This window comes from Neomonachus schauinslandi, chromosome 16 (assembly GCF_002201575.2).
Source record: "Neomonachus schauinslandi chromosome 16, ASM220157v2, whole genome shotgun sequence".
Taxonomy (NCBI): domain Eukaryota; kingdom Metazoa; phylum Chordata; class Mammalia; order Carnivora; family Phocidae; genus Neomonachus; species Neomonachus schauinslandi.
In genome coordinates this window covers 54,512,992-54,539,850 of record NC_058418.1, presented here as the reverse complement: position 1 = coordinate 54,539,850, position 26,859 = coordinate 54,512,992, and the positions used below count along the sequence as shown (strand labels likewise).

Below are 26,859 nucleotides of genomic sequence, written 5' to 3'. Positions count from 1 at the left end.
GCAGAGCTTTCAGCAATCTCGTGGGGGCTGAGGAGACAACTGCAATTCAGGGTCTCTGAAGTAGAAGAGCCCTTGTACATACCAGACTTTTGGTGAGGACCCCAGAAATGCTGCACCTGAGGACTACGGGAAACCAGGAAGTAGATTAGCCCCCAGAAAAGACTGAAACTCAACCACCATAAATCAACTGGATCCTAGACTTATTTCAAGTCATCTTTTTCTACACGTCTTGGTTTCAGGAGGTAAAAGTAAATCCGTCCTGGAGAAATAGAACATCAGCCAGAGTCCCTAAATCCCTTTAAAAAAAATTCACATGTGTTATTCATAAAGTTATAGGCAGGCCAAGGGACCATAACATATGACCAAAAAAGAAGTGAAAAATACTGAAAATAGAAATAGACCTGGAAGTGATCTAGATACTGGAGTTATCAGACATTGAATTTAAAGTAACTCTGAGTAAAATGTTTAAAAAATAGGTAAAATGGAAAATTGCAGCAGAGAATTGTAATCCATAAAATAAGTTCATGGAAATTATATTTAAAATACAAAATGTGGAATTAAGAACTTATAGATGGGTATAATGGATTAGATGAAGCAGAAGAGAGAATTGGTGAACTGGGGAAAAGTCAACAGAAGTATAGACAGTCTCTCTCTCTCTCTCTCTGCAATTAGAGTCTAAGGAAAGGGAGAGAAAATGGGTCAAGAAATAGTTGAAAAGTTATGTTATGAAGTGAAATGCTTAGGGAACAAGTATGACAAACACAAATTAAACCATACCTCAGAATGCCATGGTAAAACTGTTGAAAAGTAAGGCAAAGAAATGTTATTAAAAGCAGCCAGAAACAAGAGCCACATTTCTGTCAATGGAGAAGAAAGTAATACTGACAGCTGACCCAAAAAATTAGCTGATGTCAGAAGTCAATGAGACGGCACCTTTAAAGTGTCGTAAAAAAATAATTATCAACTGAGATTCTGCATCCAGTGAAAATTACATAAAAAATTCAGGTAAAAAAGATGGTAATAATAAATGAGAGAGTTTGTCACCAACAGACTTGCACTATTTTTAAAATAAAAAAGAATTCTTTTATCAGAGGAAAATTAACCCATATGGAAGCACTAAAACATGAAGAGATAAGTGATAATATAAAGGGTGAATAAATGGATGCTTGTTCAATAAAGTAATATTTTTGTAAAATATAAAATATTTGTAGAATTAAAACATGACAACAAGATCTCAAAAGATAGGAGTGGGATAAAAGGAGTTCAGATGTTCTAAGGCCTTGAAGAATGCAAGAAGTGGTAAAAATGTGAATTTATATTAGATTCTGTAAGTCAAGGATGTATATTTCAATTTCTCAGAAACTAGAATAAGAATATGAAAATGAAGTATAATAAATAAGTTATAGCAGAATATAAAATGATAAAAAATACTGAATTATTTAAGAAAGGTCAGGAATGAGAGAAAAAGAACTATATGAAGGTGCTCAGATAGGAAACAAATACTAGGATTGGTAGACTTAAACTCACATATATGTTTTTGGCATTACATGTAAATGGACAAAATAATCCAAGTAAAATCGGAACTGATAAATAAAAACCCAAATATACATTGCCTATAAGAAATGCACTTTAACATAAGATGACAGAAAACTTGAGAGAAGAAAGGATGGAAAAAATATAGTATGATAACACTAACCTTAAGAAAGCTACAGTAGTTATTCTAATACTAGATGAGGTAAATGTCAAAGCAAAAAGCATTTCCGGAGGTAGAGAGTAAATTTTGTAATAATAAAAGATCAAAACATCATGAAGATATGACAATTTTAAATTTGTAAGCACTTAATAACACAGCTTCAAATATTCAAAGAAAAATTAGATACAACTAACAGGAGAAATAGATATATCTAAAATCATAGATATCATATCCATTCTTTCAGTAACTGATAGAAAAGATTAACAAACAAAATATGTAAAGGATTTGAACAAAAATATTAAAAAACTGTAGATTTCACATTGTTTTCATGTGCACTTGGGCCATTTATCAAAACTGATCATATTCTGGGTTGTAAAACAAGTTTCAATAAATAGCAAAGGACTATAACCGTATCAGTATGTTCTCCAACCACAGTGGAATTAAACTAGATGTTAATAAATCCTAAGTATGTGGAATTAAGCAATATACATTTAGGCAGTGGTCAGTGAGAGGGATTTTAGGAAGTTCCTGAGCTGCTGATCAGGTTCTATTTCTTGATCTGGGTTTTGCGTTTGACTTATGAATCTTAGAATCACTCAATATTTGTGTACTTTTTTTGTATGAAAGTTACATGTTTATTTAAAGAAAGGCCATAAAACTTGAGTTAGTCATATTAATTGCAATTTAGAAAGACATTTTGGAATGTTTTGATAAAATAAGTAAGCAATTATAAACTCCTAATTTGGAGCAATATTGTAGGTCACTTCCTTTTCTTTCTGACTATTAAGGAATTGAGAGAAAATTCAGATAAAAGTTAGTGGATTATACATGAATGTTCATAACAGCATTATTCACAACAGCCAAAAAAAAACTGAAACAGCCCAAATATCCATCAATGGATGAATGGATAAACAAAATGTTGTAAATCCATAGAATAGAGTATTATTCAGCCATAAAAAGGAATGAAGTTCTGATACATGCTACAAGGTGGAGGAAGCTTGAACACATAAGTGAAAGAAGCAAATCACAAAAGGCCACATACTGCATGACTCCATTTATATGAAATGTCCAGTATAAGCAAGTCCACAGGAATACAAGGAAGATTAGTAGTTGCTAGGGGTTGTGGGGAAATGGGGATGGGGAGTGATTGCTATGGGCATGGGGTTTCTTTGGGGTGATGGAATGTTCTGGAATTAGATAGTGGTGATGGCTGCACAACTTTGTGAGTCTACTAAAAGCCAATGATTTTACATTTTAAAAGGGTGAACTTTATGGTATGTGAATTATATCTTTAAAAAGTTATTAAAAATACTTAATGGAATGTGAAGCAGAAGTGGCAAAGTTAAGGAATGAAATAAATAGATGTTATCCTGACATCATTCTGCATCAGATTGTTCATTAAGAGGAAAAAGTAAATTTCTAAAACAAGAAATAAAATAGCTCCTTGATTGCCTGATAAACCAATAAACGAAGAGGAGTGAATCATGATAAACACATTGGTAAAGACTTAAATTTCTTGCAATTTAACCTGCCACGTCAACATCAATAAAGGTAATATAAAACTCTTAACATGCCTCAAAACAAGGGCATAGATGACCCCCGTGGATGACATGGTTAACAAGGGTCATCAATTTACACAAAAGCATTTGAAATTGTACAACTACATATTTGTGTATATTGTATATAATTGTGTGTGTGTGTGTGTATGTATATACACTTGAATGAGAAACCTGATATTTTCTCAAATTTAACACTTCTCAAAATTTACATGAGTTTTCCAACTATGAAATGTGTCGTGAAGGTGAAAAAACATGTTTCTAAAATCTCAATCATACAGAGCAAGTTTCTATCAACCCTACCAGGGGAAAGACTAGACTTTTTGTTCTCTTTCTATAGAAGTGATATTACATAGTTATTATATAAAGATGAGACCACAGAGTTTGCCATCCAACGTGTAAGAGTAAAGGCATTATAGGGTGAATTAGGCAGTTAACTATTAAATTTTTTTATTGTAACAGCTAATAGTCCAAAGAAAAATAAGATTCCCAAGGCATCAAGGTTTCTTGAAGACCCAACACTGGTTTTTAGGATTTGGAAACCGACCCTCCATACCCACTTGATAACCCAATGCGAGTATTTGCCCGTGGCTGTTTCAGTTTGCCGGCTTCCTGTTCATGCCATTTACCTTCACTCCTCTATGAAAACCATAGTGTTTACCCATCTCTCATCTGCCAGCTGGAGGACAGGACCTTTTAAGTTGTATGACAGTTTTATTACAGATGTAATGTGATAGCTCAAACATGGCAACATTTACCTTAGAATTCATCAAATAGCTAAAAAAAAAAAAAAATCCTAAGTTATTAAGTTTAAATCACCATTTGCCATATTAAGGTAAAACCTGAAAATTAATTGATTGGAAAAATGAAGAAAAACTCAATGTCTAAAACTAACATTTAGTAGAATCTTTGTGTAAAAACTATTAGGAAAACTCAAAGAGGACTCTCCACAGGGAGACAAGAACTTCCAACCCAAATATTTGCAAAAGTGAATGATAAAAATCGAATTCATGTATCAATTTTAAGTATGACCATGGCTCATCCTACCTGGTGACACGATTCTAATGTTAAGATGGCCTTCAGGAAGCATTCAGCAAATACTGAATTATTGAGTGCCTACTGGGACCGTGACTGAGAATAAGAGAGATGTGGCCTTGCCTCTCAGCAAGCTTATAGTCCATGGAAACAAACACAGTGGAACACACAGATGAGCTGACTTTGTGCTAAGAATTTACTTTTTTTTTTCACTTTTAAAAATAACCTTTAAAATATCTCCTTCCTCAGGAACAACCCCTATATTGTTTAGGGCGGCAACATGCCAACTCAAGATGGAATTATTTCTCACGCTCCCTTACAGATAAGGGAGGCTAAGGAGATGTGGGTTTCTGGGGAAGCTCTTCAAATGACATTTACCTAGGGGGCAGGTCCTTCTTTGCCCTTCTCATTTCCTGATCCTTTCTTCCTGTGATGTGGACACGATGGCTAGTGCAGCAATGACCCTACTGTACTATGAGGCAGCCTTGGAGAAGGTAGGGAAGAAAGATAAGAGGAATCAGGGACCCTGGTGATGTCATGGTGTCAGCACACTGGCCTGGGACTGTCTACCTACACATTCTCATGTGAAAGAAACCATACCTCTACCTCCTTTAACACAGTGTTATTTCCAGTTGCTCTTATTTGTGGTACACATAACTTCTCTTTCAAACAGATAACAAAATTAATATCTCTACAGAAGGAAGATCACATCAAAAAGCATTAAAACAAACAAACCAACAAAACAACCATATATTCCTGTGAACTTCCTAAGAAATGTCTTAATATACACAGAAGCCTATTTAAGACAACATCTTGGACAATTTTTCTAGACATCCTCAAACCCAAATGACCACCATTTCCATTCTGGAATGATTAAACCTCGACTTCCCTCTCTAAACATTATTTCAGCTTCAGGATCACAAGCGCCATGTTTCCTCTCTGCTCCTTGTATATCCTATGTCCTACCTCTTCCACATCCCAGAGACCACTGCCCTGGGCTGAGCTCTTCTGAGGACTTCTCCTTCCCCCCTTAGCAGGTTTCTCTTAGCCTGTTTTGCTTTTGTTCATAGTGATGTATTTTACTGATTCTGCCACCTCTCCTCCAAAATTCCTTTTCCCCTTGAACTCTAGGGTCTAAACCATTGATTTCAAATGAGCCGGTTCATAGATCACATTAGAGGAAAACAGCAGCCTTTCAACATGGGAAGAGATGCCCCTTTGGATTATGAATGTCAGCTGACCTTTTCCATTTGAGAAACATTATCATCATCATATCATCATCTTGCTCACCGCCACCATCTTGCTCACTGCCATCTTCTTCGTCACTGCTTTCATCCCACCACTGTCTTCACCATCACCTTCCTTATTACCACTGTTTTTTTTTTATTTATTTTTTTTTTTTATTTTTTTTTTATTACCACTGTTTTCATCACCAACACGCTAGAGAACAGTAGATGACCAGCACTATCTACACGCTTTCCACCACTGGCTCATTTCATATTCACAAGAACCTAGTGAGGTAGGCTTTATTGTCAGCCCCATCAACAGGTGAAGAAACTAGAACGTAGAGGGTTAACACGCTCATATCCATGGTGGGATCTGAATCCGGTTCTGGTTCCAGAGCCCATCTCTTCCCCTCTGTGTTATACTACCTCTGGCAATTCTGGCATCCAAAATGTATAATTCCCTTTTCAACAACAAAGAAATCAGCCTTTCAGGAACATGTTAGAAAATCTAACTGTGAACTTCCTCTATCCAGCATTGGACAAAGACTACTTTGGGACATCTGATACCCAAGAGGAAGAGTTTCATGGACTTGCTAGTTATCCATTCCTCTCATTTTATTTCTTATATCTCTATATGAGTTGGGACATCACTTTTGCCCTGTGGGAATCTAAAGCTTGTTGTCAAATGTCCATTTGAAGAGAAGTTCTGTGCTTTTGCTGATATCCACAGGTGAATATATTTTCCATGACACTACTCAGTGTCTCTTACTCTTTACTTAAGATCTACGTTAAATTTTTCCTTGGAGTCAGTGGTATTAACAACAACACAAATCTCTCCCTCACGGTATTTAGTTCATGACTAGGCACATACTTCTTTTTTCCTGAGTCACAGGAGCTAAATTCAGGGCTTCACTGAAGTAACTAATTAGTCTCAGACACCTGGCAACATTGATAGGTCTTCTTATTTTTAGATTGGGGTTATGTAATTTTTATTTTCATTACCATATCTATATTGAATATGAAAACATGCCTTTAGTACTTTTTTGGAAATAGCTTTGGAAATAGCATTGGAAATAGAAATTCTGCAGGTAAACCAGTAGCCACATGGGACACCAGCTCAGTGAGACATGACAAGGTGGCCCAGGAAAGGTTCTTCCCGGGGCCAAGTAAGTCTGAAAAACCCTACAGACTATCCCTGCCCCTCTTAGAGAAACAAAGCATTTTAAAAGTACATTTACTGCAGGGAGTGCTGCAGTAAAAGAAATTTTTTTTTCTATTCAACTCAGGGTCCCCCACATCTAGTTGACCGTGAAGTCTTCCCCTGCCCCACAATGATGTAACTCATGGAACCAGTTTTTTGGAATACCAGTTTGGGCAACTTGGGAATAGTGAGCAATCTGTTTTAGCAGTCATAGGAACATGTCATGGGAAGCAAAAGAATGAAGCCGTATCAGCTACTTTGGCCTCTGCCATGTGGAGGCTGGAATCCTGAGTGCCCAAGACCCCCTGGGAGAGGGGGAGATTTCCACCCTGAACGTGTCACGCACGCAGGGCTGCTGGGATACAGAGGGCACTGGGGAGCCAGAGGGCCCACCTCTCCTGAACCATCTGGAGTAGCCCTGGGACTCTGGAGAGAGGGGTGGGGCAACTGCAAATCCAGACATATGCGCCTTTTTTTTTTCTGAATGTCAGGGAGGGTGGAAAACATGAACCACAGAGAAGGAAGCATAATACTGCAGTTAGTTGCATGGCTCCCTTGGAACCATGTTCACATCCCATTTCTGTCACTGACTCCGCCCGTGACCTTGGAGCAGTTATCCAGATTCTTTGAGCTGAAAATAAGCTCCCTTCCTGGTAAAGAGTGGTTAATGAAACCAACCTCACACAGTCAAACGAGGCAAAGAATCACAGGTGGAGAGCCCCGTTGGTGGTGGCAGATGCACAGCAAAGGCTCAGCCAATGACAAAGGCTATCTTTACTGATTCTACGCTCTTGGTCAGTAAGAGGGGTGTCAAATCCTTGGCTCAGGCCCTGACCCCCCCAAAGAAACCACGGCATTATCATATTTCCATCAGATACAGGGTGCAAATAACTTCCTGGTTTGGATACAAATGCAGCAACTGAATGCAATTTTGTGTACTCAGCCCATCCCCAAACGTTGCTCCACTGGAATAAATGGGGACCAGCAACCATGATCCATAATCATAAAAGCACAAGAGCCGAGAATAAATAATGGCTCTTCTGGACAAGCTAACTTGGTTGTAATTTATAAGCTCCTGGGCCACCTTGTTACTGCCAAGAAAATCTGCTTTACCTTCTTGCTGCTGTTCCGTCTGCCCTCTCAATCTGTACTTGCTGAAAAAAATACTTATTGTTATGCTAAAATCACAACAGGCCTCACATAACTCAGTGCTAAATAACACCGATAAAACTAGGAAAATGGCACTTTGGCATTAAAAGTTATTTTCTTATGGACTTTAACAAGATTCAGTGCTTTTGTTCTCACAACGCTCTTTTCAGCTTTACGTACACACAAAAGACACAAACATGAAAAAGTACGCAAGAGCAAAACAACACCCCCTCTCCCACAAGGAGGGTTTTCATTTGCAAACCGGGGGCCAGCAGGGGCTGCAGTACGTGGAGTTAATACCGATCAACAACCATGGCTGTGAACAGCCAGGCTGGGGGGCGGGGGGCGGTTACCTCTTTCCTGGTGAACTTTGGTGAGTGATCATTTTTGTCATCGATCATGATTGTCGCCGTGGCCGTGCCTGTTAAGCCAACATCCAGTCCAGCCATGTCTTGAGCCTCGATGATCAATTCATACTTGGGATTTTCCAGAGTCTGTAAAGGAAAAACATGACAGACAAGATGGCATTTAGGTTTGGGCTGCCACCTGGGATATAGGGGTCGCCGAGGCCGCGCCACCCCCTCGCCCGTCAGGGCAGGCATCTCACACCCCCAGAGCCTGCACCTGTTCTGTGTAATTGTGTCGTTGGAATCTCTCCAATACGAGACTGTCACGATTCATAGACTGGATACAGTCGTGGGGACGGAATCCGTTTTCTGTCCTTATTTAACAGGGCATTCGATACATTCCAGACTGTTTCATTTCCAGGCTTTAGGGTATATGATGCATGTTTGACGTCCACACCCACTTATGTTATTTCACAGTGACCTCATGAAACTGGTCTACAATGGAGGTTAAGTGGGATGATGAGATGGGGACAAAGATGGCAGCTCTGGGAACTCACATTTACTGAACAACCTGCTGGCCAGCCATTGGGTACTGGACTTTGTACTTAATCTTTCCAACTGTGTGTTAAGGCGCATATATGGTTCACATTTTTAGCTAATTATGGCATTAATTTTCCTTATTTGCTTAAACCATTTTGGAGTGTTTTCTTTTCTTTTCTTTTTTTTTTTTTAAAGATTTTATTTATTTGACACAGAGCGAGACAGCGAGAGAGGGAACACAAGCAGAGGGAGTGGGAGAGGGAGAAGCAGGCTTCCCGCGGAGCGGGGAGCCCAATGCGGGGCTCGATCCCGGGACCCTGGGATCATGACCTGAGCCGAAGGCAGTCGCTTAACCAACTGAGCCACCCAGGCGCCCCTTGGAGTGTTTTCTTAATCACTCACAGAGTTCAAGTTGAATCACCTTCAATAACACAAATAAAAGGTCCTACCAGTCGCAAATCGTCCTGCTGGTACGACACCTTCAAAGGCTATTGCTTACACCAACCAACAATTAAGAAATACCATGGGGAGCAAAAAACAAAAACACAGTGGGGATCTAGAATTTCCTTCTAAAACCAAGAGTTTACATGGTAAATTTTAATAGATCAATGCTAGCTGTCCCTAAAACTTTCCAGTATTTTTAAAGGGTGTGTGGCTCCCTAGGGCACCCTTAATTGGTTGTTTCTTAACTAAGAGCTTCTGAGCTACTAACTTAAGGAGTAGGAGTTCTGTTATATGGTTTGGAAGGCTCTAAACTCTTAGATTTGAGACAAGGAGCTGGGATGCTGAGACACGCCTTGGATAGGATTATTCACAATGTTTCCCAGTCCCCAGCTTTATTGAAATATAGCTGACATATAAGACTGTGTATGTTTAAGGTGTACCTGCGCTGACTGGATACATGTATGTATTGTGAAATGAGCTCCACCGGGATGGAAGGTCACACAACTGTCTAACTGCTGAGTGCAAACAGAATTTAACACCAAATCTAGCTCTAGGTGATTCTGGTGGTGCCTGGTTCAGTTCCATCTACTCTCAAGCTAAAGCTAGAAAATCATCAGCTTACTTTGAGTGACTTTCTACTTACCATCACCCACAAGTTGGACTGGATTTACTATTTGCCGTAAATTCTACAGCTGGACCATATGAAACCAGTAAATTGGGCCCATTTTCAAAGTCTTTCCTGAGCGTCTCTGGACAACACAACCACTAGCCAGGTCTAATTTCTAGTACAACATTTTTACTTTTCTAATAAAACATTACATGATTTTGGAAGCATTGAATCATAAAAATAAGAAATTACATGAGCTTTTCCAATATTGAAGAGATCATGGCAAACTCAATAGCCACTTTCCCCATGTAATGTCACTGACCAATATAATTTCCTGACATCATTTTAAGGGCTGCATAAAATATAATGATATGCATAATTTATAATTTACTTCATCGTCTTCTCTTGTTAGGACTTTAGGTTATTTCTAGTCTCTAAAAATTTTTGACAATTTCAAATCACACCGCGATGAACACCTGCATTCAAGAAGCTTTCGATATAATTTGACTATTTTTTGAATGCTAGGTTCCAAGAAGTAAGCCAAAGAGTATAAACATTTTAAGGCTCTTTACAGTTGACCCTTGAACAATGTGGGGGTTAGGGGTGCGCAACCCCCATGTGGTTGAAAATCCATGTATAACATGACTCCCCAAAAAGCTCACTACTAATAGCCTACTGTTGACTGGAAGCCTTACTGATAACCCAAATAATCAATTAACACCTATTTTGTATGTTACATGTATTACATACCATATTCTCACAATAAAGTAAGCTAGACAAAAGAAAATCATAAGGAAGAGAAAATATATATATAGTGTTGTGCTGTATTTATTGAAAGAAATCTGTGTCTAATCCACACAGCAAAAACCACTGTTGTTCATGGGTCGTCTGTATTCCTATTTCAGTGCTGTTAACCTAGGAGATCTGATCAATTTTCTTATCAGTCCTGCTAGAACATTTAGTGTATGATCCTGGGCATGGCTTTTCCCTAAAGAACAGCTGATCTTGCCCCATGAAGCAAACTGGGGGCTGAGCGTGGTTGTGGGATTGCTATCGAACACGGCTGTAAATTCCTCCCAGCACCGCCCTGCCCCAACACGCAGTGCAGGTTACTGTGGACACACCCCGCAGGACAGCTTCAAGCACCAGCTGTAGGGCACACATGCTGTTCTGCTTTCCCAGTGTCCACTCCCTCTTCCCCTTGGACCCATGTCATCATTCCTTGGGGGGCCTCACCCCTTCCTCACTCTCAGGCGGAGTTCACGTAGCATCGATTCTATCCATGATGGAGGGATGGTCAGGTGGCTCAGGCCCGGACAATCAGGGTCTCCCCTTCCCATGATCTTGTAATGAGCATGTAACCCAAGTTAGGCCACCTATGACTGAAACTCAAAATTCCGGGACATGCTTATTTTAGAACCCTTAGGTAGAAGGAGTGCTCTTTCTACTGGACTTGGAGGTGGTCGGACGCAAATCTGGGGCTGGTAGTGGCCATTTGCAAGCACACAGAGAAAGTCAGCCTGAGAGAGAAGACAGCATAGAACCACCTGGAGGTAGAGAGGGAGTTCTTTCAACCTTATTCAAGCCATTTAATAGTGATCCTTGAAGCAGAATCTTCCTCTCATATTTTGTGACTTCTAGGAGCTAATAAATTTCTCCTTTCCCTAAGACATCTAAATGTTCCATGAGTAGCAACAAGGAGTTTTGACTAATACTGCAACTAACGCTGTGACCAATTATCTGGTTATTTGCAAGAAAGTGTGAGAGCTATCGTATGATCCTACGGTATCACAATAGGCTCTTCACACCAGGGTACCAGTCATCCCCTGCATACATGGTTTTTTCCTTTTCCCCTCCACAGAAACATTTTTGTTTCTGGACCACAGAAAGTTATTCTAATTTTTTCCTTCATTAGTTTTTATGCCCATTTAGCTGGAAGTCATTAAACATCTAGTCTAAATACTGTGCTGGGGGCTGGGGATCCAGGGATGGGAAAACAGGGTCATTTCTTTAAGGAGCTGAGGGAAGTTTCAAGGTCGAGCACAAGCGTAGTCGCGAATAATAGCACCAAAGTGGAGTCATGGCTAAGCGGAGACAGGTACAAATTCTTAGGATAGCTCACAGGAAGGATGCATTGGCTTAACTCTCTTGTAACTGAACGAATTTTATAAACAAATTTTTAAAAAGGAACCAGCCAATTCCCGTCTCCTGAAGTAAATAAAACTTTATGACTGCAACAAGAAATAGATTGATTAACCCCGTTGGAAATCAATTAGACAATTAAGTAGATAGATGGCGTGGTTTGGGATGAGATGTTCCCAAAGTCTCAATTTTCTGGCAAACTTAAGGCTACTATTAACACGTTTTTATTCTTGGAGAGATACCCAGTTATCGTAAGGAAAATAGAAACAATACGGTTGCTTCTAGAGTGAAAGTGAGGACCGTCCACCTTTCCCAGCCCCACCTCCGAGAGGCAATTACTGTTCGTGGTCCGTTGTCTCCTTCCTTTTCCCACACATTACACGTGCGTGTGTGCACACACACACACTTCATATGCACACATCTTTAAACAAGTGATATCGTTCACACAGCTGTGCAAGTTGTTCGGCCCTATCACCAGGTCTGTCTGTTCGTTTTCAGCCCTGTGTTTGAGCCCACGGGCTGGACCTACCACCATTCACTCAGCCCTTCCCGACTGGATGGCCCCTCACGGAGGTGTTTCCAAGTTTTCTTCCTTAAAAGCGACTCTTAAGATAACAAGTCCCCTGGCTTATCAGTATTTGGGGATATTTCTTTCCTGTGATACACAGTATTGCTTTTGCAATGACAACAGTAACAAAAATCAAACAACCGATAATAAAAGCAGCCTCCTTGGAAAGGTAAAAGACTTGGAGAGAATGTCACCTGGATCCCCTCGTTCTGACACAGCTGGATATAGCTTCCAGTCACCTCTGACCCACTTCCCACGCCAGCTGAGCCTTCTCCAGGAAGTCTTCCATAAATCCCTAGCTCCCATGGTCACTCTCACTTGAAGTATATGTATACGTGCTCATTTCTGTACCACGGAGTGGTGGCTTTGCCTTTGTTCCTCGGCCGGAGAAGACTCTGAAGCATCCCACAGCTGCCCCATTCTCTAGGAAGGACCGCTGATGCAGAGAAATAGGTCCCAGTGGCCCCGTGTCATATTTGTCTCCCTCGCATAGTTGACTGACCACACATAACTCCCTGATCATAGCTGGGACGATCGGGTTCTGGGAATCTGAAATGTAGACTCAGGCACTGGGGAGACAGAAGGCAGGGCAAACCTTCTTGTCTCTCGCCACATTACTGCTAAGCCCAGGAGAGGGATTTTGCTTTCTTGAATGGTTTGGGAGGCAACTTCCCATCCTGGTACTTCTCTCTGCCCACGAGGAAGGCGCCCCGCCTCTGGGGGCCGAGACCTTCTGCTGACCAGCTATTCTGTCGCTCGGTGGGTGAACTGAACAGAGGGTTGGAAGCCCCACTGTCCACTCAAGACCAATCTGCTATCTCTCAGGATGAGGATCTCACCTGATTCTTCTGTTTATTTCTCTCAACTGGTTCAGGGCTCACTGGGGACATCGGTGTGGTCAACTCCAATGGAAAGAGCCTTTCAGGCTGCGTTAGACTGAGAGCGCTGCTCTAAGCAGAAGTGGGAGCTGTGCGGCCGAGATCTGGGACTGTACTGCCTCCCAACTCCGACTCTCGCCTCGGTTCTGCAACGCACTCCAGGGTTTGCTCGGGGAAGCCTTTCGGGCACTGAAGCCAGCCAGAATCAGTTTCCATCCCCTGCACCCGAAGGGACCTGGGGTGAAGCCATGCTACTCGTTCACCAAATCCTATTTCTTTTTGATTCCCGGGCATAGAGCAAGACTGTCAGGTGAACTCGTGGGACCGATTCTGGCCAACGAGATATGGGCAGAAGTGATACTGGCCAGGGCTTCTAAGCCTCCCATAATAATCCTCCGTGTTTTCCATTTCCCAGAAAGGAAGAAGCGTGGATCTCCAAATGACCGTGGGGAGCAGAGCCACTTTGCCCACCTGCTTCAGACTACGATGCGGACAAGACACAAAGCATTCTTTAGGTTTAAGGGAAGTCGATTACAGGGCTCAGCCCACCCTGACTAATATGAAGGCTATGTTTCCTGTTTGGTTTTATTTTGGATGCCCATTTACCATCTCCCCACGTGGGTGACAAAGTTTTCAAGGGCAAGGACCATGCTTTTGACCCCACCACCCAGCCCGTACGCAGTCAACAAGGTGGGCAATTTACTTTCATTACCGTTAAGGATGATATATTACTGTTTCCCGGAACCAAATTATATCTCAGAGGTCTGAGCATATCAGTGGCATTTCCAAACCAGAGTCATTTATTCTCAGGGAACGGCTTATACTTTGGGGAGCTCTAGCTCAAGGAGAGAGGATTTTATTCTGATCAAGAAATGCACTGTGTCAAAACTGGGAAAATTAAATTGGTTGCTCTGATTTTATTTTAAGCTATTTGATCCGTAGGACATATCAAGAGTCAAGCTGCTCTCTTGGTTTGAATCCTGTAGTCATGAGGTTTGTATTGCATTTGCTACCTTTTCCTGTGTGTCTACGAGCTAGCAGGTAACAGATAGCCCAGAAACAAAAGGAAGGTGGTGTATCTACAAGAGAAGGCCTTGCGTGTATCTCCATTGACACAGGCTGGGTTCACTGATCATACTGATTTAAAAACCAAACATTTCATCTTGAAAAAACAAGAATCAAGCCGTGTCATTAAATATGGCACATAATCAGTCATTGGACCCTTGATGTTTTTACACAGCTCCAGCGACATCCATACGAGGATGCATTTAACGGAACATTTATCACTAATAACAAGCATAATGGTAGCTGTGGGGGGAAATCGACAAATAAACATTACATGGAGAAAGGTTTTGCCATTAACCCACACAGCACCCTGTTGTTCTCTTGTCCTGTCTTGAACGCTGTCCCCATGGCTCTTCACACTTTGTCCCGACTGGATTTCTTTCCATGGTCCCCAGCTTTTTCTCCATTTTGACATTTCCACCTCTATTTCTTTTTTTTTTCCTTCCAATTTTGTTTGGTTTAATTGGTAGTAAGAATCTCAGAAATCTTTCCCTTCATCACACGTTTGATGCCCTTTGTGAAATTTTGGCTTTTGCGCTTGGGTGTGGAGCCTGACTCCGTCAACAATAGGACTTTCTTGTTGTGCATTCTGAAGTTCTTCTTCTGAGGGAGACGGAATCCAGCTCATACTTCTGTGAAAATCCGTCTCTTTGTCAAAAGGTACAGTGAGGGCTCCCTGCCTTTGTGGAACTTCAGTGCAGCAAAGGATGACCAGGGCCAAATGAGCAGGAATGAGGCTGGAAGTAGAGTTGGAAAATCTAAAGACAGTGCCTCTGGCCACTGTGCATCTGAGAGCTAGCGGGCCCCTGGCTTTTGTCCCAAACACTCCCTGGACCGTGGCCATGAGGGAGCTGAGAACACTTTGCACAGTTGGGCCATGCACGGGAGTTCACTGTATCTTTTTTTTCCTTTTAAGATTTTATTTATTTATTTTAGAAAGAGAAAGAGAGAGCACAAGCAGGTGGAGGGGCAGAAGGAGAGGGAGAAGCAGAGAAGCAGACTCCACTCTGAGCAGGGAGCCTGATGTGGGACTCGATCCCAGGACCCCGAGATCATGACCTGAGCTGAAGGCAGGTGCTTAACCGACTGAGCCACCCAGGTGCCCTTTGGAAAGTCTTTTTAAGGCGTAGCAAGAAACTGAGTGTGGCCTCCAGGAACGGTCCAAATGTGCTGAATGCTGCCACCCACCACTGAATGCACCTGGGAGTGTATCCTTCCCAGGCAAACCTTCTGATGACACTGCAAATTCGGGGCAGACACACGGATTATGGTTTTGTGAGAGCCCATGACGTGGACGACACAGCTGACCCACGCCCAGACTCCCGAACACAGAAACTGTGAGATAATAACTACCTATTGTGTGAAGTCATTAAGTTTTGGGGTAATCTGTTATGCAGCAATAAATAACCAATGTAGTTCTTTGCTCCCCCAGCACTTATCACAGCCTGTAATATTCTTGTTTATCAATTACTTGTTTATTGGCTATCTGAACTCTGACCATTTGAGCTCCATGAGGTCAGGGACCTTGTCTTGTTCAGAGCTTCAGCTCCCAGCTACTAATTAAGTGCCTGGCACATCAGAGTTATGCAGTAATTAGTTGATTCTAGAAACGTTTTTCTAAAATAATGAATTACATAGAGTGGTGTATCTATAATGCTTAACAACAGATTCTCCTGGTTTGTAGTGTTTGTCAGTCTCGGTGGCTTAACTACATTCCTGCTGTGGCCGATTTCGAGCTACCAACATGCTGTCATTGAGTGTACAGAGTTGGAAAGTGATGCCCCCTTATCCACGGTTTTGATTTTTGCGGTTTCTGTGACCCGTGGTCAACCTCAGTCGGGAATCAAATGCTCCTCCTTCTGACATGGTGTTAGAAGGTCAAAAGCAGCCTGATGCTACATCAAATATCAAATGCCTACATCATCCCCCTCACTCCCTCTCATCACGGAGGCATTTTATCATCTCATCTCATCTCAAGAAGAAGGGTGAGTACAGTACAGTAAGATATTTTGGGAAAGAGAGAGAGAGAGAGAACACATGCACATGGCTTATAGTATAATGTTTTAATTGTTCTATTATTTCCTTAGTGTTGTTAATCTCTAACTGTGCCAAATTTATAAATTAAACTTTATCATAGGTATGTATGCATAGGCAAAAACCTGGTCCCTATCCGGTTCAGCACCACCTATGGTTTCAGGCATCCACCGGGGGTCTTGGCACATCGGCCCGCAGATAAGGAGACACTACTGTGGTTACCATCAGTTTACTGTGAGCCCATGAGAGCTGGCTCTAGCTTATCCATCGTGCTGTGGGAGTCAAGGAAATCCGTCTTTGTCAATAAATCCCTTTGCTGTCTAACATTTAAGGTATTGTTAATGAGAACTTTTTTTTTTTTTTAAGATTTTATTTTATTTATTTGACAGAGAGAGACACAGCGAGAGAGGGAACACAAGCAGGGGGAGTGGGAGAGGGAGAAGCAGGCTCCCCGCCGAGCAGGGAGCCCGACGCGGGGCTCGATCCCAGGACCCCGGGATCATGACCTGAGCCGAAGGCAGACGCTGAACGACTGAGCCACCCAGGCGCCCCATTAACGCGAACTTTTAACATGAGGTTTATAGCAAAGATACGGTGTAATTCATTCATGTATTTTCTCATCAGCTTTGCCCAGGCCGAGTAGCACAAGACTCCTTACAGCATGGCACCTGCTCAGGGACCACATTCTTCTCCAGGTTAGCCGCCCTGACACCTGGCCCATAAATACTGCAAACAGATGGGTGAAAACATTATCTGAAGCAGAACGAGTTGTTGTCTGTCTGGAGTTTGATTTATCCACTCTGGCCACATAACACGGGGGAGAGGCAGTCCATAAATCCAGCAGGAACCACATACATTTCCATGTAAAACGTGCCTCATTCCCACGGCAGGCGGCCAGTGCCGTTCTTCTATCTTCCCAAGCAGTAGCGCGGGTCCGTTGTTTGTCTTCAGGCCTCCCTTCACCTGGCTCCCCAGTGCTAATGTGAACATTCATGTTCTTGGCTGTCACCTGCTGTGTTCTCATTCCCAGCCGGGGTCTGCTGGGGAAGGAGAAGGCAGAGCTCATTTCCCCAGATTTCCTGGTTGCTGACAAAGTCAGTGGGGGAGTTGGGGCTGGGGGAGCAATGGGGGAAATAAACACCACCTTTCAGAAATATGCAGTTGGAATAACCAAAGTGATAGATTTCAGGCTGAGGGACACCAAAATCAAATAAAACATTTCCAGGAGCCGTGTACATCTTCCGACGTCACTGAGGAGTTGCAGGAAAGAAACGGCCAGTGGCATTCATGGCACATTTGGAAGAATCGCCCTCCTTAGGCCCAAGCTGGCAAATACTTGACATGCAGGTTGATACCACTGAAACATTTACACATTTATAGGTTCAAGTAACTCTGCGAGGATGTGATGAACAATATAGACCCTGCTTTTGGTGCATTTATATTTTAGATAAATAGAAAAAAATCAAGTACATAAGGTGTGATGAGATAAGTATTATCCTAAGTGTGCCAGTTAAAATCTATGAGGAGGGGTCAGACCACGGGGTGCCTGGGAAGGCCACATGGAGGTTCCTTAATTTACCAAACATTTACTGAGCACTTACGTCGTTTTAGATAGTAGTGACAAGGAAAGGGAGCCATACCGAGTGCCAAAGAATCCCCAGGTAATTTTAGCAGAATGGGGTGGAAATAAGAAGAATACTGTGGTATCACAGAGGACAGGCCACTTACCCTAGATGCGGGGTGGGGGCCATGAAGGACACATTCCCGCAGAAAAGAATATCCTACTACGGGTTTAGAAATGGGGTCCTGATGTGGAAGTTTCTATGAGAGAAGATGGGAGGCTATGAAACCTAAATGCCATTACATTCCATCATTCAGTAACAACTGAAGGCTGATTCTGATTCTGGTCAGGACACCGTGGGAACAAGGAGTATAAAGTGTAATCCCCACCTTCAAAGGACTCATAGCTTCGATGCAGATAAAACATGTACAAGCATTTCCACGGCGGTACGTGCCGAATGCAGCCTCAGTAGGTCCACGTGTGAAAGGTGCAGCTGGGAGCGGCTGTGGTGGCTTTTCGGGGGCTGGAGCTGAGCTTTGGAAGGTGGGTGTGGGGAGGGGGGAGCACCCAGAGAGGGAAGGAGAGACTGGGACGCAGGACAGAGGTGGCCAGAGAAGACAGGCTCACTGGTGCCGCTGGAGTCAAGGCTGTGAGGTCACGAGACACAGCCTGTCAGTTCTTGCAAGGACCCTGGAGATCATCTGGTCCAGGCCCACTTTCGAGGCTCACAGCGACCCCCACAGGTGAGGAAACAGAGGAAGGGAATCCCAAGAATTTCGTGGTTTTATCCGTTTGAGATAAGGAAGTGCAGAGCCCTTCCTCTACTGTTTTTATGTATTTCTGCAATCCGCTGTTTCCTGCATTAGCCTGTTCCTTCTATCCTTTTGGCCCTGAACTGTCATGGCAACGTAATGCCTGCTAATAACAGGTGCTTAAGACATATTGCCTGAGTCACTGCTTCTTGAACTTACTTTTATCTGAATCCCCTGGTAGACGCACTACAACACAGATTTTCAGCCCACCTCTAGTGCTTAGGACTCAGGGGGCTGAGGCGAAGGCCAGGGATGTGCATTGCTGGGAAGATTCTAGGTGAGACTGCTGCTGCAGATCTGAGGACCACCCTTTGGTTAGCACTGTCCGAATGGACATTTGCCAAACGCAGGTCAACACATACTCTTATATATTTTACTTAAACCCACCTGTTTATGATATAATTTAAATGAGAAACAGGAAGCATTGTTGGCTAAACAATCTCTCTGATGGTGAAATTTTTCTCTTTTTCCCCTTTCTAGAAAAAATGTATCCCCTTTAAGATACTAAATAGCCTTGGGGCTCCTGGGAGGCTCAGTGGGTTAGGCGTCTGCCTTCGGCTCAGGTCATGATCCCAGGGTCCTGGGATGGAGCCCCACGTCGGGCTCCCTGCTCAGCGGGGAGCCTGCTTCTCCCTCTCCCTCTACCTGCCGCTCTGCCTGCTTGTGCTCTCTCTCTCTGTCTCTCTGTCAAATTAAAAAAAAAATGTTTCCAAAAAAAAAAAAAAAAAGACACTAAACAGCCTCTTCCAGCCATCTTCTAGATGTCTCCGTGTGGATCCTCAGCTTCCGTGGGCCAGTAACAGAGCTCCTCATCTTCCCCTGTGACATGGCCCTTCCTTCTGGAGCCGCAGCTCAAGCTGGCCACGTGGGTTGTCCTCGGCGGCCCCCCCGGCCCCCCACCTCAGACAGCGATGGGCAAATGCTGCTGATTTCGGCCCCGCCCCCTCTCGAGGACATCCCCTTGCTCTATCACTACCGCCATCCCGTGACTTCCAGCCCCCTTCTTTGTCACCTGAGTTATTCCAACAGCTCCCAGACTGGCCACTCTGTGGCCTCCTAAACCACTCTCCACCCAAAGCCAGCCAGAGAGAGCCGGCTCAACCACCGCCTGACCACAGGACCCTCCTCAAAACCCTTCTGTGGCCCGTCCGTGGCCACAGGATAGCGGTCAAGTTCCTCCAGCACGGAAGACCCATTTGTCACGGCTGACCTCCCAGTGCTCCTCACTCATGGTTACACTCCAGTAACACGGGGCTCTGTGCCATTCCACCAGCTTGGACCTCACTGCCCTACACCTCTGTGCACACTGTGCTCGCTGCCTGGGAGTCCTTCCCTGCACAGTTTTCCTCACTGGAAGGTACTTGTCCAAAGTTGTCGAAACTTTGCTTAGATGTTGCTTCCCTCATAAAGTTTTCCTGCTCTTCCCAGAGTTACTTCTTCTTCTTCTGGACTAGCCCTGTCTATACACTATGGTGAATTTTTTTCTCTTGGTTGACTTAATGACATGGCAATTTCCTCTTCATGTGTCTGTAATTATGTTGAGAGGCTCAGTGTCAGGCTCATCTGTCAAGCGTGGTGCGTGGTGGAAGTGAGTTCTGAATGCCATCCAGCTTTTGGCCCTAGACGCTTTTATACCTTCTGTGGTAGGCAGAAGAATGGTCCCCAAAGATGTGCACGTCCTAATCCCTGGGACCTAGGACTACAGTACCTTATGTAGCAAAAGGGACTCTGAAGATGTGATCCGGTAAAGGATCATCCTGGATTATCTAGGTGGTCCAAAATAATCACAAGCATCCTCATAAGTGTGTGTGTGTGGGGGGGGGGCAGGGAGGTCTGTGTCAGAGAAGATGTGACAGTAGAAGGAGGGAGGAAGGGAGGGAGCGGGGCGGGGGGGAGAGGAGTTTGAAGAGGTTACACCCGTGGCCTTTCAGATGGAGGAAGGGGCCATGAGCCCAGGACTGAAGGAAGCCTTCAGAAGGTAGGAAAGACAAGGTGACAGATTCTTCCCTAGAGCTCCAAGAAGGAACCAGCCTGCTGACACCTTGATTTTAGCCCAGAGAAACTCCTTTTGGACTTCTGACTTCCAGAACTGTAAGATGATAAATGTGTGTTTGAAGCCACAGCTTTTGCAGTCATTTGTGGGCCAGCCACAGGAAATGCATGCACCCTCCCCGGAGATTGCTTACCCGCGGGCCGGAGCCCCGAGATTCTCCCCGGCCTCCAGCCCCGGATGCTGCGCAACATCACCAGCTGCCTCCTTCCCAGGACCGCCCACCTTCCCAGAATAGCACCCACTGTCTTTCCTCCGGAAAATATTTTCATTTCAATCCTCTGAAGTGTAATGTCAACCGGACCTTTCCCACAAAATCTGTCTCACAGGAAGATGAAAATCCTCCCATCTCCAGAGTGGTAAATACCAAATCAGTTTATTGGAGAATCTTCTCTTCAATATATGTGTTTTCTAATACGTCGGTCACTTTTTCTGAGCATTCATTAGAGTCCTCAATGGGGGTAAGGACCCCATCTCTGACTTATTCCTGCCATATCCCCAGTGCCTGGCTGCTGAGACTCTAAGGCCCCAAGACTGGTCCTTTATGTGGTCATTGGGTTATACTCTTTGCAAATGAACTGAATGAGTTCTAACCCCTGAGGGAAAAATCCCTGTTCTCTGGAAGGCCTGCTTATGCAGAGCAGAGTAGGGTGACGAGCCTCTGACTTTCTAGGAATAAGCAGGGAAAGTCCTTCCCCGCCTTGCCCTCTGGAGAGACATCCATGCCAAGGGAGGTCTTTGCATGCTCTGGTGCTGTGGGGTTAGGCTCTCCTCAGCCCCAGGGCAGACACCCCATGGTGGCCCCCAACCCCAGGCTCAGCTCCTGGCTCTTCATGAGTCCTGGGGTGTCTGAGATCGAAAGGGGACAAGAAAGGTGGGACAACTGAATCCTCAGCAGTGAGGTTTAGATGGGAATGACCTTTCCAGATAAAGTGGGGGGGGGGGGGAGGAGACAAGAAACTGTTGCTCAGCTGAGCCTCAGGAAACTCAGCTGGGGGCTGTCTCGGGTGACCCTGGGGGGCCATATTTGCTGCAGCATAATATCGGGAGACTGGTATTCCTGTTGTTCACCAAGCATTCTCAGAAAGCAAATAGCTTTTCTTGGGTTTCGATTTATTACCACCTAAAATGTCATTCTCTGTATGGGTAATAAAAGATAATACGTTTTATGGTGGCTCCTTATGTTAAGGTTTTACAAAATCTGTTATTAAATGATCTGCAGAGAATCTAAATGAATCTTATTAGGTTACATGGAATAGCGAGGTGGGTTTTTTTCTTTGCTCTCCCCTCCCAAAATCCAGTGCAGTTGGAAGGGCGGCATTCTCTGCATGTTTTCTAATCACACAGCAGAAGGTAATGCTTTTAAGGTCAGACTAAAAATTGTGTTCTGCGGTGTAATCAGCTTCAAGAAGTTACATACTGGTCAAAACGTCCAGAAAATTCAATTACTGCCTCCCAATGACAAAAGCACACGAGTCCACCGAGGGTTGGAGGATGTTTCTAAAATTAGGTTCTAAATGTCTGCGACTTGGAGCGATTTCAGCTTCCCCACCTCTGCCTGATACCAGTCCCCTGCATATTAATGGCCCCTGCCCATTAATTTCAGGCGCTTAATCACGATCACCTCCTCCTCTTAGGAGAGTGGGGTCCAAGCCGGCTTCGCCAAGCCCGATAGTCTGTCCCCATCTCCTGATTGCATCCGCCATCCAGGGTTACTTTTAATCAGTATTGTGTTGTTTTCCCTTAAGTCAAAAGCATTTTTATGCAAAGCTTACTTTGGTTTAGAGCTCTATTGCTGGTAATAATTCAAGGTGGCTTTCGAAACAAAGGAGCCCGCGAGAGAGTAATGAATCGGCACAACACCACCCACTCTCCCCGTGGACAGGAAATCCATTCAAGACACCACCCTCATGCTGTCACTGGGTTATACTCTTTGAAAATAAACTGAACTAATTCTAAACCATCTGAGGGGGAAAAAAATCACACAAGATGGATTCCAATTATGCCACTGCTGGTCCTCCCAAAGAAAATTCATATACCAGGGAGAAGAGGCAACCAGAATAACCCGGCCACGGATTCTTCTGGAAGGCTCTCCTGTTGCTTTCATGTCTGGCACAATCAGTCCTTTGGATCACCTTCCTTCCGCGTTGTTTGGACAAGACTGCCTCACACACCAAGATCCCCTGCCCCGTTCCCACCAGCGGCCCTCTTGGCTCCATTGTTTGTTTTGTTCTTGAAATTGTCTTGGCTCTGCAGATGAGAGCCAAGCCTATTAACACCCCTGAATGTTAGCTGAACAAGGAACAAGAGGTCAAATGGTAGGATTAACATTTGGTCTTGCCCTTCACTGGCTCAGCCTCTCAGATGGACAGAATGTTGTTAAAGACAGCTGTGTTTTTCTTCACAAATAGTAAAACCCACAGAATGCCCTTGGAGGAGGACTCCTTTCCATTTTATTTATTTATTTTTTAAAAAAAATCACAATAAATAGAGTTTTCTGCATTCCCTCCTGCTCCTCTCCAGAGTTCTTTTCAAAGTGGAGGAGAATTAAACTCTATTATCAGTCTCTTTGGGAGGGAATCCCAGCACCTCAGGTCCTGTCCAAACGCGAGTCGGGGGCGGGGAACAGACTTCAGCCCTGGGATGAGAACAGACCTCTGTGCCTCATTCTCTCTCCTGGTCCTAACCCTGACCTCTGGACCCCTGTGCTCTAGTCCGTAAGTACTCATTCCTCGTCCTGGCCAGTCCAGCTGGGTTCCACACAGACCTTCTGTCATTATAATAATCATGGCTACATTGGGAGAGCATTTATTATATGCTGGAAATGGTGCTCAACCGTTCATGTGAATGACCTCACCTGATCCTCATGACTCCCCCCGCCCCCCCCAACGCCTGCAAAGGTGTTGCTCCCACTGACAGGTGAGAATTCTGTTGCCTGAGCTCATGTGGTGGGGCTGGGTTTGGAACCCAAATTCCTGGGTCCAGTCTATACTCCACACTGCTACACTCTGGAGTCTACTCATCACCTGCACAGTGGCCCAGAGCCTTCCTTAGTGGTAGCCTAAGGATCCCATGTGGGGACCCATTTGCAGCCGTTCACACCAGCCTGTATCAGTCGGGCTTAGGAGGACTGGACCTTATTCCGGATAGGTCGCCAGTCATGGGCAGCTCTTTGAACAATCTCCCCCAAGTCTCTAAAGGTCTGCCTTCCTGGAGACCCCATTTATTCCCACGGCTTCCAGTCTACCTGCCCCCATCGATTCTGACCACTTCAATTACCACCTGTCTCCTCTATGTTCATGTCTCTAATCTCTCCTCATTCCCAGGTCCACACTTGCAACTGCTTGCTTGACATTTCTACCCAAATGCTTCACAAGCATTGCAAACACCGTCAGTCCCAAAGAAAACTCAGTACCTTCTGAGCCCAGCGCACTCCTTTCCCGTCCTGTCGGTGGTGTCTTTCTCCACCCAGGCAACCGACCTGGAGGCGCCTGGTACCCTCTCTCCTCCCCACCCCTTCCATCTGGCTGGTTCTCTCTTGAAAGGGACTCCCCTATCCTCCCAGCCTTCTCACTATTCCAGCTGCCTTTGTCGCTGTTTGGGTGATGGTCATGTCTCCCCTTGCTGTTTCCTGAGATAAGTAGAATACAAACTCGGAGCCATTCGGGAGGGGGCGGGCATGCACGAATGTGGAAAGAGGGCTTGGGTTACCAGCATCATGCCACTGGGGGAGCAAGGCCCCCCCCAGGCCAGCCCCGGGGGCGGCTGTAACCATTCGTTGGCCAGTGAGAGATTTCTCAGTCTGACTTCCTAGGTGCAAAACACTGGGAATCCTCACATCAGAAGACTGCCTCCAACAGAAGCCCCTGGACACTGTTTGAAGGATACATGGGGGGTCCATTCACTCCACTTTTTCACACGTTCTCTTCCCTTTGCCCAGAACACAATTCTCTACAACAAACTTGGCCAACTTCTACTCTCCTCAAATGCCCATCACAAAGCATCACTTTTTCTTTGCAGCCTTCCTGAAATCTCCAGAACAGACCACAGGCTCTTTACGAAGTTCCTTTGTAGCACACATCACACTGTGTTATAGTGAACCACAGATCTCTGTCCCTCCCGCCCCGCTGTGAGATGCTTGGAGATAGGAGCCATGTTTTAATGATTTGTTTCGGTTAGCTCATGGCATGGTGAAAATAGTGTGGATTTTAAAGCCAAAATAAAGAGACAGATTTCAGCTCTGCTTTGTAACAACCGTGTGACTGTGGACAAATCACATTCTCTGATGCCCAGATACCCTGGGTCTGGAAAAGGGTGTGGTCTTAGCTTGTCTCTAGGTCTGCTGCGAGGATGGAACAGGATCACCTCTAAACACCCCCATACTTGGGACCTGCCGGGCAGGGTGAACTCAGCAAGTGGACACTGTCACGACAGTAAAAATCACAGAATAGATAGATGCTCAATAAATCCTGGACAGTTAGGTAAACTTTTATTTTTTATTTTTTAAATATTTTTTTTTTTAAAGATTTTATCCATTTATTTGAGACAGAATGAGAGAGAGAGAGAGCTCATGAGAGGGGGGAGGGTCAGAGGGAGAAGCAGGTTCTCCGCCGAGCAGGGAGCCCGATGTGGGACTCGATCCCGAGACTCCAGGATCATGACCTGAGCCGAAGGCAGTCGCTTAACCGACTGAGCCACCCAGGCGCCCCAGTTAGGTAAACTTTTAAATCAAAACAACTAAAAATGGTGGCTCCCCAAAGTGAAACCAGAGTTTCTCGACGGCCTGGAGTAGGTTGAACGGTGGTCCCCAAAGAGATGCATCCAAGTTCTGACCCCCAGTACCTGTGAATGTGACCTTATTTGGAAAAAAGGATCTTTGCAGATGTAACTAAGTTAAAAATTTCAAGAGAAGATCATTCTGGATTAACTGGGTGGGTCCTGAATCCATTGACAAGTGTCCTCATAAGATACAGAAGAGAAAACTCGGACACAGAGGAGAAAACCACATAAAGACAGAGGCAGCAGTCAGAATTATGGTGCCACGCCAAGAAATGTCCGAACCACAGGAGCCGGAAAAGGCAGGAAGGATTTTCCTCCTAGAACCTTCAGAGGGAACGCAGCCCTGCTGACATCTTGATTTTGGGCTCCTTGTCTCCAGGGCTCTGAGAGACTAAATTTCTGTTATATTAAGCCACCCAGTGCTTTGTTACAGCTTCAACAAGGCTTGACTGTGCTGAAGACATCCCGTGAAAGTTTGAAAGTTCATGTGCATTGCAACTTTGTACAAAGTATACAACTTGCACACAGAATGTCTGCAGTGGAATGCTCTCTCCTCACTACACATAACACATTTCTAACGCAGAACACAAAGGTTACAAAACAGTATCATGTTGTGTGGAGAGAAACATGGCCACTCTATGCACAGCATAATGCTATGTGTTCACCTAACTCATTTCTTCTTCTTTCTGAGCACACGCTTTGCTATTCCCTTGCCACTAGGAATGGCCGTATTACTGAGCCCTGGCCGGGGGGATGAGGATAGAAGGGATGCATGCGGCCTACGGGCTTAGCCCATCAAATTTCCTAGGCTCAATCTTCCACATTCCTTCCTTCTGGGACTCCCTGGGGGGACACCTGTTGAAGACGTGGTAATGCAGAATGAAGGGGCTCTGTGGAGTGGGGCGCCTGCCCAGAGTTCACCAATCTCACTGGACTGTGATCTGAGCCAGTAGTAACTCTGTGTTGGGCCACTGAGACTTTGAGATTGCTTATTATAGCAGCCGGTACGACTGACCTTAGGAGGTACACCCACTCCCTAAAACAGCAAACTGGGACACTACGTTGACATTTTCCTTGGGTTGTATTTCTTTAATATTACTTGAGCTAATTATTTTATAAAGTACATATTAATATATGACATCTCTCTCTCCAAATATATAGATATCTACATG

At 44.3% G+C, this 26,859-nt stretch overlaps 1 protein-coding gene across 1 annotated transcript in view; it reads right to left on the bottom strand.

Moving 5' to 3' along the window:
- The window catches only part of CDH13 (cadherin 13), a 1,026,047-nt gene that overhangs the window by 140,724 nt on the left and 858,464 nt on the right, over window positions 1-26,859 (bottom strand). Inside the window, exon 14 of the mRNA XM_044921967.1 lies at window positions 8,214-8,354. Within this exon, the coding sequence (XP_044777902.1) occupies window positions 8,214-8,354 (141 nt within the window). The remainder of the gene's footprint in view (window positions 1-8,213; window positions 8,355-26,859) is intronic.